Genomic DNA, 12,938 nt, shown 5'->3' with positions numbered 1-12,938 from the left:
GGTATCTTATGAGTGTTTCTTCGTATTATAATTTTTTTTATTTATATCAGGTTCGCGGACATGTTTTACCACTGGCACTGCAAATGTATGGCTGCAGAGTTATACAGAAGGCTCTCGAGTCGATCGGACCGGAACAGCAACAGGAAATCGTGCGGGAACTGGATGGGCATGTGTTGAAGTGCGTTAAGGATCAAAACGGGAATCACGTTGTACAAAAATGCATCGAGTGCGTTGAACCGCGAGCATTGCAGTTCGTGATAGGAGCTTTTGCGGGACAGGTATACTCTCTGAGTACTCATCCGTATGGCTGCCGAGTGATCCAACGTATCCTCGAGCATTGTACTCCTGAACAAACTCAAGGAATCCTACAAGAGTTGCACAATTCAACTGACCAACTAATTCAGGATCAATATGGCAATTACGTCATTCAACATGTGCTTGGTAAATATCATTTTTTTAATATCAATGTGATCAGAATTAAAGATTTTTCAGATGAAACCAATTTAAAGATTTTAATACACTATTTATTGATGATTGACGATATAATTGTATTATTATTAGTAAAAGTAATATGGTATTTGTATTATCTTTATCTTCTAAATATTCTTATTATTACGTATCGCTATTACTATTCATGAAAATGAACATTACTATATACTATTTATATTACTATTAATTTAACTCAAATCTTATTGCAGTTGAATCTCATTAACTCGAAAACCTTTATAATTCGAATTTTTTTCATTCCTTTGAAAAACCCTCTATAAGTCGAAGAAAAAGAGGAGATTAACTCGAAGTATTTTTCCGGCGTACCAATTATACCTTAGTTTATCTCTATAACTCGAATTGTTTGGAGATATAGAGGTTAATATTATAAATTGACCTCTGTATCGCGAATTTTGATCAATAAAATCTCTATAACTCAAAGTAAAAAGATTTTACATGAGCTTCTCTATATGCATCTTTATAAATACATATATGAATTTACTTCTTTAAAAATGATTAAAGTTATTAAAATCTTTACTCTGTTGTTTTTTTTACGGTAACTTTTAGTTATTTATATGTATAATTTCAAAACCTTTATAAGTCGACGTTTTTTCACACTTACAACTTGAAATCTTGATAACTAGAAATACTTGATAACTCGAATTATTTTCTGTTCCTTTGAGGTTCGAGTTGGCGAGGTTTGACTGAATATGTCAATATGAATAATGATATTTACTTATATTTTTCATAGAGCACGGTAAGCCAGAAGATAAAGCGCAATTAATCAGCAGCGTTAGAGGCAAAGTACTCGCTCTTTCCCAGCACAAGTTTGCGAGCAATGTCGTTGAAAAATGCGTGACTCATGCTACAAGACAGGAACGCGCTGTACTGATTGAAGAAGTTTGCGGCTTCAACGACAAGTGAGTGCGCTTTCGTATTGAATGCATTTTTAGGGGATTTAAATCGAATGTTCTCGAAAGCCTAATGGTTGTTTATTTTTTTTCTCTTATCGCGCAGTGCGCTGAACGTGATGATGAAGGATCAGTATGCCAATTACGTCGTTCAGAAGATGATTGACGTCGCGGAGCCGGCACAACGCAAGGTGCTGATGCATAAGATTCGGCCGCATTTGGGAAGCTTGCGCAAGTACACCTATGGCAAGCACATTATCGTTAAACTGGAGAAGTTCTTCATGAAGACCGCTTCGGCAATGGGAGTAGGAGCGACGTCTGCTGGTACGTCAACGAGCAGCGGAGGCGGCGATCTCGGCCCGATCGGACCGCCTGCATCTGCCGCGTCCGGTTCGGTCTCAACATCGAGCCAGCAGTCAACGCAGGTTTTATAAACGCGCGTATATGGGATTGTCTCCCGCCGCGGAAAAGGAAAAGAGAAATCCGCAAATAAAGAGGCAAGAAGAACTGCAATATCCGCACGTCGCGTTAAGTACTATCCTATCTTTTACCTTAGCGAGATCTGTTCTATCTATCGACGGGAATGACGAATTTCCCACGTTTGTTTCTTTTCTCGTTTTGCCCCGTGTCCTTCGAAAGCAAATGAAAAAGAGGCAAAAAAATTCTTGGACGATTGTTTCTCGTGAGAAATGTAACGATTTTTCTTATTTTTGCAATCGTGGAGTTGACGATATTTGTACAGTAACCAGTTTCTTCGGAACCCGGGCAACGCGAGATCACGTTATAGCGAAGTTTTAACGAGAACCCACAAAAAAAAGCAGTCCGTAGAAATGAGGATAGATACGTTGTAGTGCATTTTTCTATCGTTTTGCAATACGTATCCTTGCGTGAGGGAGTATCACGTGCATAGAGATATTCGCATTAAAAGTATATCGAGCATACCAAGTAGAAGTTGCACTATGATTTCTGATTTGCAAACGATGTTTCTCACGATTGGCTCGACGAGTTTCAGGTACGTTTCACGACCAATCGGCACATGCTGAGCTAAGCCATTGGCTGGTCTTGTGCCGTATAAAATTTAATTTCATGCAGGTCCGTAAGAGGATCGCTCGATTATTGAATTATTGTGCAGAGCAGTTACGCTGGATTTATTAGGTACGTTACCGTCCCCTCGATTCAGCACACAAAAAGAGAAAGAAATAAGAGCTCTATCCTTCGGCAAGAATGAACAAAACAGAGCATTACGATGTGCGAGAATTGTACTCGGCGAGGACGTTAACAGCAAGCTTCTACGAGGACGACGCGACAAAATCACGAACAGTTTTAAAGACAGTTAGGTCTTAGTGCTGCATGCATTTATATCGAATTGTACGAGGGTTGTAACACATTATACGTACATTACATACATGTGCGCGCGCGCGCGCACGCACACATTACACACATATATACAGACAACACGCTACGCGTAATGTGTGACGTTCCCGATCTCGCGTATACCGCGCCGCTTCCTCTCTTTTACACACAATTGCTGCTTTAGTATTATTTTTAAACGTGCGGTATGCGCTCGATCAACGGGTGAGCAGACGAGAGAATAAGATAAAACTTGAGATGTAGAAGTTTTAGGAGTTATAGATATGTTGTTTAAATGTAGCATAGCGTTTGACATGGGAATGAAAAATCAGGCATTGACCCCTGAACCTGGACCTCTGACCTGATCATCGATTTGTCCCCCTGAGACTACTTGGAACGTTCACAAAGAGTGATTATTTCGTTATTTGTTTTTTCCTTTTCTTTTTCCTTTATTTTTTTTAACTTTTGAAAGTTTCCAAATGAGAAAAAGTTTAGTTTTTTTTTTTAATTCTTGTTTGCATTGATTTTCTATGATTGCGTGACACACACAGAAGAAAGTGAAGACAGATAAAAGCAGGCAAAGTGAAAAAGGTAACAAGATAAGCTATTTGTGCTACCGTGTTTTTTTTTTTGTTCACTTTTTATGTTCGTAACTTCTGGAGTAAGGAATACGTCTTTTCTTCACTCTCTTTCTCCCTCTCTTTCTCATTTCCACCATCCCGTATTGCTCGAGCCCTCATGAGATCCTCGAATTTTGTATAAATTGTGATATAAATAAATAACAAATGTGTATAGGTACGAATATCCGAAATACGCGAGGACCGATAAATTCAGTGAATATTTTATTTCTCACGGGAACATTTCCCCTTATTTTTGACGGAGTCTGTGAATATTATGTATTATATAATAATTACTACGTATATTAAATTTTATGATTTACGTTCTAAACGCTGCTGTCCCAACTATAGCTCCTCCTTTTTCCTCTCCTCTACCAAACTCATACAATTTGACATTTTTCCGAAGTATCTATCCAATTGTAAGATATAAACATCTTTCACACATGGACTTGCACTAGGTAAAAAGAAATTACACACACACACACACACACACACACACACACACGCACGCACGCACGCACACACAGAAAGAGAGAGAGAGAGAGAGAGAGAGAGAGAGAGAGAGAGAGAGAGATCCCCCTGTCCCTCCTTTGAATAATTTGCAGCTACCATTCTTAGAACGTAAAGGCCGAAGACTATTGTACATTGTATAAATGATATAAATGTGTTCTCGAGGAACAGAAATATCAGAAGATCGTGCATAATGCATGTGTATCTATAATCTGTTCGCGCCATTTCCTTATCATTATCTCTTCGGATATACATATATATACATTTAGACACACGCCACACTTTGAACATTTCAATTGTATTATAGATCATTGGAGGACAAAGAACCACTCAGCCATTTTCATTGGGATCGCGTTTATAAATGCCACCTAACGTAAGAGATCCTTTTCATTTCGGACAAATTTTTATATACATAACTTTTATGTTTCTTTCTCTCACCGATTATCAGCCGCCCTCCAGTGTACAATGTGTGATATATTTCATTTCAAGGTAGATTATTGAACATGTAGAAATCGAAGAGGAAAAAAGGATGAAAGAACTCACAAAACTCGCCAGCAAACTAGATTAAACGCCTGTCTGTCGCACGACTCTGTATAAAAAGTAAAAGTAAAGAAGAGGGAAGAACGTAGCAGCTTTCTTTGTAAGATATTGTAAATAACGATTTATTAACGAAATTGACAAATTCTTAAGTACTTCTCTCTCCCTCCCTCCCTCTCTCTCTCTCTCTCTCTCTCTCTCTCTCTCTCTCTCTCTCTCTCTCTCTGTCTTTCCCCCTCCGTCATCTCTCTCTCTCTCTCGCGCGCTCTCTTTTTCACTCTCTTTTTCTCTCGTTTTGTTCGAAATAAAGATTACTTTATTGTCAAAACGTTGTTAAGAGGGTGAGTGACGGACGATTATGCGACAAAAGTAAACGCGGTATTTCACCGTTTGATGTCACTTACGATGCGTAAATTCCGTGGGACGCTCAACTCTCGTTTCTTCTTTACAGTGGGCGACCCTTCCGAAAATTGCTGAGGTTGCACGTTTGCTCGATGTATCACACATATTTACATGCACACACACATATACAGTAACACGCTATAAAGATGCAAAAAGTACGGTTGATAGACCTCTCGTGAATATAGACAGACATTCCAACTGCCACCTCATCTTCAGTCGACAGGACGCCGGACCTGTAAAAACCGCTTAAAAAAAAGAAAAAGAGACGAATTATGTAAACGTGAGAGACGTGTAAAACGTGCTCATATGTTTAAGGAAACTGTGACGAGAAGAAAAAAAAATAGTTCCTTCATCCGTAATGATAAATCGCGCGATCATCTGTAAATTAAAAGTCGTAAAAAGAACAAGAAACACCGCGCCTCTCATCTGTAATAGATCCATCGATCATACCTGACGAAATCGCGTGTAAAGGAAGCGAGAGGTATAAATTAAGCGAGAAAAACGTTGCGAAAAAAAGAAAAACGGCACGAAGCGTAAGTCGAACGCAAAATATCTCATGTCTTATCAGCTAACGTAAGATTATCGATTTACTTATCGTATTTTTATTACTATTATCATTATATTATTATGATATTGTATTATTATTACTATGCTATTGGATATTGTTTGATTAACGGTCTCCCTTTCCTCCCCTATTTGATTATTCAATTCCGCTATTACTAATCGCGCTAAGGCATATGTAAATATATGTGTGTATATGCATATGTTATAAATCCGCACGTATATACATATATATATACGTATGTGTACACGCATATATAAATATATACATATACATATATACATATGTGCATGTATAAGCTCGGCACACATAACACACACATTTATAAATATGGTATAACATGTTCCAAGTACATTTCTCATTAATCTTTATCACGTTTCTCCTCTTTCTCTCTCTTTCTCTCTTCCCCTCCCCTTCCTTTTCCACCCTAGATAAAATATCTTGAGAATTTGGTATGAACGTTTAGGGATAGAAATCGCATTAATCTAGCAGTCTGTCGTCATATATCTATTTAAGCCTTTCCCTTGTACCAGACGAAAAAAAGTAAAGAACTCTTCTTATTGATTTTTAATTATAAATAGTGTAAATTTTTTATATAGCGTAAAAAAATGCGATATTACTGATGAGACGCTGCCTGAGTAAATGCGTTTATTGCGTGTAAAGAAATGGAGTGCGGAAAAAAAAGAAAAGGAACGGTGACCGGTGAAATCACTTGATCTTTATTCGATCTTTATACGATTTTTATTATTTTTCGTCAGCTGTACCCTCTTCTCGGAAGCAAAATTTACGAATCACGTTGATCCAGACAGTCTCGAAGTATGATCAGCCTCGTAAAAATTATATTTTCTTTCTTTTTTTTTAGCGAGCGTAAATTGACGACGACATTGTTGTTGTTTGTTGCTTGCGATAGCAGTCTCGAACACCGTAAACTCGTAACATCTGTAAACTCGATGTATATTTCATTTGCGAAAGAGAAGCAAAGGGAGAAGTACTTGACTAATATATCTCGATTTCCCCGCATAACGTCTCGGACATCTTTGCTGCTCTTTTGATGTGATGTTATGCGGAGGTTTTCGCAAAATGGGAGTTTTTTTTAAGTGCCACGCGCGTTCCGTAATGGCGCACTTCGAAGAGCGGAAGTATGCCTGAGCGAAAAAATAGAAAAATTGTATCCATGAAATATCATCGTATGTAACGAATTCTTAATTTATGTTCACCGATAAAAAAACTGGTAAAAACAATAATTAGGAAAAGGCGCAAATTTTACGAATCTTACATATTTTACATATCATCAAGCTTTGATTTAAAACTTCGAAAATACGAATTTAAAACTAATTTTGAGATTTATTAAGAGAGATAGAGAGACGTGAGAAAACATTCTGAGTCTCGTAATCTTCAGCTTTTTGACAATGCGCATACAATATTCTTTTTTTTTATCAATGAAATATTAAATTCGTTTCACTTACGACGATATCGCATAAAAAGCTGCAGCATTTCTGTGACAAAACTATTATGTAAAAGCACTCGGTTATTTCTTCGAACATTTGTACTTCAGGATAGACCTTTCTTTTTCCGCTATCTTCACTTCCTTCTTCATTCTCAATCTCTCGAATCTTTTTACCCGCTTTTTCTCCTATTCCTCGAGAATCGACTCATAAAACGACCGGCAGGCCCTTTCTCACCGGGACATTTAAAGCATTAAGATATAAGCAGATTAAGCAACACTATAAATATTGATTATACATATATATAAATATATGTATACATACATATATATATATATATATATATATATATATATATATATATATATGTATATGTATATCTAAGCCTTATCGGTATGATATATATATATATATATATATATATATATATATATATGTAATAAGTACTATTTAAATATTGTAACAATTGTATATGATTTTAATACTACACGCTAATTGTATCATATATGTATGAAGGATCTGCGACCTCCCACTTTGCAGACATATACAGACAAAACATGCAAGTACATAAAACAGCAGGCGCGCACGCGCGCGCACGCACGCACACACACACACACACACACACACACACACACACACACACACACACACACACACACACACACACACACACACACACACACACACACACACACACGTATACCCATACCCAACATCGTACCTATGGACCCACAAAGGCACCAACACTTAATACACATACACGGTACCATACACGTGCATACTTGCAAAAGACGATTGTGCAATTTTGAGACAGTTGGGAAACAAATCGACATGTGGACATTCTTCGATTGCCCATGTATTCACCTCACGCCCACCGGATTCAACTGCCACGGCGCTGGTACATGAACAGTTGTTTGCTCGAACGAGAGGCCTCCCCAACCTTTCGCGAATATCGTCGGCTTTAACGCTCGTCGGCACCTGAAAGTTCAACATCAAAATTTAATCTTTCTGTCTATGTATCCTGCATTTCTTCGATTGGCGTAATCGTCACTTAACACTTAAGGCTCCTGGTCCCTGAGCCGAGAACTCTGCGTTGACGGTGGCGACGCCACTCTCTCCTCTCACTCTCTCCAATGGAGAATTCTGTCTTGTGACATGTTGACAACCTATTTTGTTGTGCGTGCTATTTCATTATTATTTGCTCTGTGCTTGTGCTCTAACGTTTAACGTATTCGTGAAACTTGTAAAATTGGCCGAAAAGTAAGATTTGCATGCGGAAGAAACGTTTTCACCTTCTTTCGATAGTCGTTAAACGGCTGTTTTTCCCATATGTTTAGGCTTCGTTTTATGGCTGTTTGTTTATTGTCGAGGGAAAAGGGTAGTTTTCGGCCAATTTTGGAAGTGTTTTGAAACGATCTATAGTGATGTTTTATTGAAATGTTTTTTTATTTGAAAATGGCATGCACAACAAAATTGGGTGTTTTCCTCGCCTCGATAGTAAGAATCCAATATGGCCGCGGTGACTACCCAGGAGCCTTAATGGTTTTCTTATAAAATATATTAGTGGAAGAGATGAAATAGGATTATTGGAATTGGTTTTTATGCAACTTCAGTTAGAAAACTTCGGTCACATGTAATGAATTTGCAAAAATCTTGGGACGACGCCTCTGCTCTCGCTCTGTAAACGAATAATTACGTTCAGAGGGGATAGGTGATTGATGACTTCGGGGGCTTTTTTTGCCTTGAGGCCGACGATACGTAAAACCGCAAAGAGGGATAAGCAAGCAAACCAACGGGAATGGTGCGCCCTGATATTAAGACTGATGTACAGTAGCGCGCTATTCTCATCATTTTCACGGGTTATGCACTTCCACCGCTCTTCTCCCCCCTACGCCGAGACACTCGCGAATAACACGAACACACCAATACGGAATCGCAGGGCTAAACCAAGTATATATATATATTTCGTATATATACAAAAAAAAAAAAAAGAACGCGTATATATTAAATATATATATAAATATCTCATATATATATTTGTCTGATATATGTCATATATGTAACGCGTAACACTGTTCGTATCGATTACCGGCTCTTATAAGAATGCGTAAGGACCCCTGAGCATGGCGTTATCTCGCGAGAAAAAAAAGAACACGGATACCTCGAAACATTACCCTCGGTAATGCCGGAATTGTGAAATCCCGTGATTTGGATCAAATTTTCTTCGCGTAAAGCATTTTATTTGACATCGGCGAAGAAATCTTCGCCGAAAGAGGTACGCCTTGCACAGGGTGCACGACCATATATACGGGCCGGTGATACTGTCTGACAATGAGATACACACGATAGATGCAGAGGGAAATAAAAGAAAAAAAATCAGCTGCAAGAAGTGTATTCTATGTTAGCAGATAATTAGATAAGTGGGACGGACAAGCATACGGATTTAAGAGAGAAAAAAACGCAAGATCACACACATAACTTGTATATTAGTGTATAGAACGCGTAGAGACGATAAAATAGCCATTGAAGAATAAAAAAAAAGAATCATTTTCGACAATGTTTTTTACAAACAGACAAGACAGTGCAAGTAGATTAAACAAAAGAAAATAAAAGAACGAGAGAAAAATGTCATTGTACCATTATAAAGCCTGTCTACAATGTATTCTTTGCTTCCTGTTTTCGCAATTTCGTCGCGTAACGCGATATGTTTTTTGTTCTCTGTCGCCCAAGATAAAAATTGACGAATTTCAGAAGAGACAAAATTAAGAAACATCACGTTACGCGACGGAATTGCGAAATACGAGATAGTCGCAAAGAGATTAAGAGCAGAAAACAGGAAGCAAAGAACACATTGTAGATTTGGCTTAAGCAAAAAGAAAGAGAAAAGAAGGAAGGAAGGAAGAAGGAACACGCGCGAGAGAGAGCGTTTCTTTTCCAGGCAATCTCATTGGATGCGCTAGAGTGGGCGAAGTCTTCGTTATCTTGCCACTTCACACAAACACAAAAAAGCATATTACGTGCACAAACAAGAAACTGCAAAAAAACCATAGATTTGTTTGATGCGAAACACCTAGGCGATACGACTCGACCACGCTCGCAGAATCTCCGAAACGCGTTTCGACAAACTTCCCAGAGCAAAAAGACTGACCATGCCAAAATCGGGTACGCAAGACGTCTGTCTTTTTAAGACGTCTTATGTCCCGATTTTGGACATACGTGTTGTCTGAGTTGTTTTTTGAAAATAACACTAAACAGACGTTATCGTCTCCCTATCGATTTCTGTTCAAGAGATCTTTCTCTCGATTTTGCTCATTCTGTCCTTGTTTGATTAGCACTTTACTTTATTTTGGAATAGAATTGCTAACTATTTTGAGACCGCACGGTCGGTTCGCGACGACGACACGGCGTGAAAGCGGCGCGTAAATTATCACTTGTCATGCTTTTATGCAATTGTAATCTGTGTTTGTAATCGTCTCGAGAATACACATAGAATTAAAAGGAAATAGAAAAACGATACTTAACAGTATTATGAATATCACATTTGCAATTACACTAGCGGCGGTTCAACTGGTTTGTGATATATTAATAACATTAATTTTTTAACTTAACGTTTATATTAATGTTTGTTGCAAATAATGACATCGCTAGAGACTACGATACAAGAGAGTTTTTCGATTTTCCGGGAACGTAAGTGCCAAGTTTAATCCGGTCTGTAAAAATCGCTGTTAGCAAGATTTTCTCTTGATAATAATTTTCTCTGTATAAAAGCGTGAATTTTATACCTATTAGAAGTTAGCTCCCCACTTTTAGAATTAACATATTTTCACGGTTGTGCTAAATTGTGCTAGGTTTGTGCTATATTATGCTCGAATATTATAACCATAATATGAAAAATACGAAAGAAAATTTAAAAAAACGAATTTTTAGGTCAACCCCCCACTTTTCGTTTTTTTCAATTTTTTCGATTGTGCTGAGTTGTGCTAAGTTGTGCTAACACATTGTGCTAAAATATTATTTAAAAAAAATAATAACAGAGTTACGATAAAAAAATAAATTATATCAAAAAATGATTTTTTTATCGTAATTTTTTTTTATTATTTTTTTTAATAATATTTTAGCACAACTTAGCACAACTCAGCACAATCGAAAAAATTGAAAAAAACGAAAAGTGGGGAGCTGACCTAAAAATTTGTTTAAAAAAATTTTTTTCGTTTTTTTTATATTATGGTTATAATATTCGAGCACAATATAGCACAAACCTAGCACAATTCAGCACAACCGTGAAAATATGTTAATTCTAAAAGTGGGGGGCTAACTTCTAATAGGTGAATTTTATTCGAGTGGTTTTCGAAATAGCGACGTTGAATGGAAATTTCTAATTTTAACTGCCGGTTTTTATAACGTCTTGCTTTTAGAGCGCCAGTTTTTTGAGGCAACAATAGAGACGTTTGCAATTTGCAGATTATTCGGCGTTGCAAGCCGAAAAAAAAAACTACGCGATGATTTGATTTTGAAAATAATTTCACTTTGATTTCGTAATTTTATGAGTTTCGCGTTTTTAATTTCCGCAACGATCGGCTGCAAGTCCATCACGTACGTCGTCGAACTGGACACATATTATGGATTCGATGAGAACCGGTCTAATTGGTTTCGTTTTACGTTTATCCATCGGCTTGGACAAGTTTTATCGTGTATCTACGTTTGTCTTTTTTGTTAATTTAATTGTCCGCCATGATAATTTTTTACGCGGAAGTAAGCCATCTTTGATTTTAATTGATTTGTCTCTCTCTCGCCTCCCTCTCTTTCGATTAAAAAAAATTCGCGACAATGTAACTGCATTTTATACACTTACAAACCGACAAAACACACGCACGCACACGCACGCACGCACGCACGCACACACACACACACACACACACACACACACACACACACACACACACACACACACACACACACATATACACATGAGACACTGAGGACTTAGAGTTTTATCGAGTTATTATCTTAGAATCGTCTCGGTAGCGGTCCGCCGTGCATTGAAATAATGAAGTAAATGAAGTTATAAATAAACAATTAAGGAAAGTTATACATATATTGGATTATAGTGATAAAATATTTGTTTTCGTGCTGCAAACGGCTACGTATTACGAGTAAGTAGACGCAGTGATTATTGTATTGATTAATCGTTTACGAATAATTACACACATGTATTGCTTTCGTTTTGTCTTTTTTTGTACGCAGCGGAAAATATCTGCCTACTTTTAGAACTTATTTATTATTATCTTTCTATCTCTCTCCGCCACATTTGATAGATTTAATACAAATTGCACGTAGGGCGATCTACGTTGTTAGCGGGAGGTCGAGAACGTCGATTTGTATGTTGCGTACGTACATGACGTTTCATATTTTCTCCCTCTCGATATGTCGAGCATACATACATACGTATACATAGATGCGAAAATGTAATTCCGAATTCCATCGAAATTCCTTTTTGGGATCCACCTCCTAGCGATCGACTTATACGATGCAGAAAGCCGTGCTGGTAGTTTGTGTTGAGACTAAATAGCATTTTTCACTCATTAAGTAGGCATATTCACACATACACACGCCTCACACTCTCATACATAACGTCTGAGGTATACATACACACGCCGAGAGGAAAAGGAAAGGAAACATGACACTCTCTATACACACATTAACGAGACAAAAAAAAGTGAATAATGGATTTACGGTATTCTAAATGTAACATGTATATGATGGCTGTACAAATGTAACATTTTTTTCCATTATGTATGATGATAATAATGATAATGGTGAAAAAAGGGGAGATTTGATGCAAAAAGAAAATGTAATTGAACAAAAAAAAGGAAGATGGAAAAGAAACCGTGTGTGCGCGTCGATCGATGTGAACGCCGACGTCTCGAAAGCGATAAAGTCAATCGGTCGGCGCACCCGCGCGAGTGATTTACCAATAAAACTACTATTACTTTTAATTATTATGAATACCATTTCTGTAATAACATTATGATATAAAACCATACATTGAATGGCAAAGTATGTGTACTTTATTTCCACTTTCCATTACAAGTAGGGGAATATACGACGCAGTGGGTAA

The 12,938-nt window shown here is 37.4% G+C and overlaps 1 protein-coding gene across 11 annotated transcripts in view; it reads left to right on the top strand.

The window, feature by feature from the left end:
• The window catches only part of Pum (pumilio), a 157,683-nt gene extending 145,895 nt beyond the window's left edge, over positions 1-11,788 (top strand). For 10 of the 11 annotated variants that reach the window (XM_077400512.1, XM_077400516.1, XM_077400517.1 and 7 more), the window contains 3 exons: positions 51-441; positions 1,238-1,406; positions 1,504-11,788. In XM_077400512.1, coding sequence (XP_077256638.1) covers positions 51-441; positions 1,238-1,406; positions 1,504-1,831 — 888 coding nt within the window. In that variant the 3' untranslated portion in view covers positions 1,832-11,788. The remainder of the gene's footprint in view (positions 1-50; positions 442-1,237; positions 1,407-1,503) is intronic. The other variant, XR_013256069.1, reaches the window with a different exon arrangement.
• The last annotated feature ends 1,150 nt before the right edge of the window (positions 11,789-12,938 follow it).

This window comes from Temnothorax americanus, unplaced genomic scaffold (genome assembly GCF_048541705.1).
Source record: "Temnothorax americanus isolate GAGA-0224 unplaced genomic scaffold, ASM4854170v1 Scaffold137, whole genome shotgun sequence".
NCBI lineage: Eukaryota > Metazoa > Arthropoda > Insecta > Hymenoptera > Formicidae > Temnothorax > Temnothorax americanus.
This window is presented reverse-complemented; position numbering and strand designations above follow the sequence as displayed.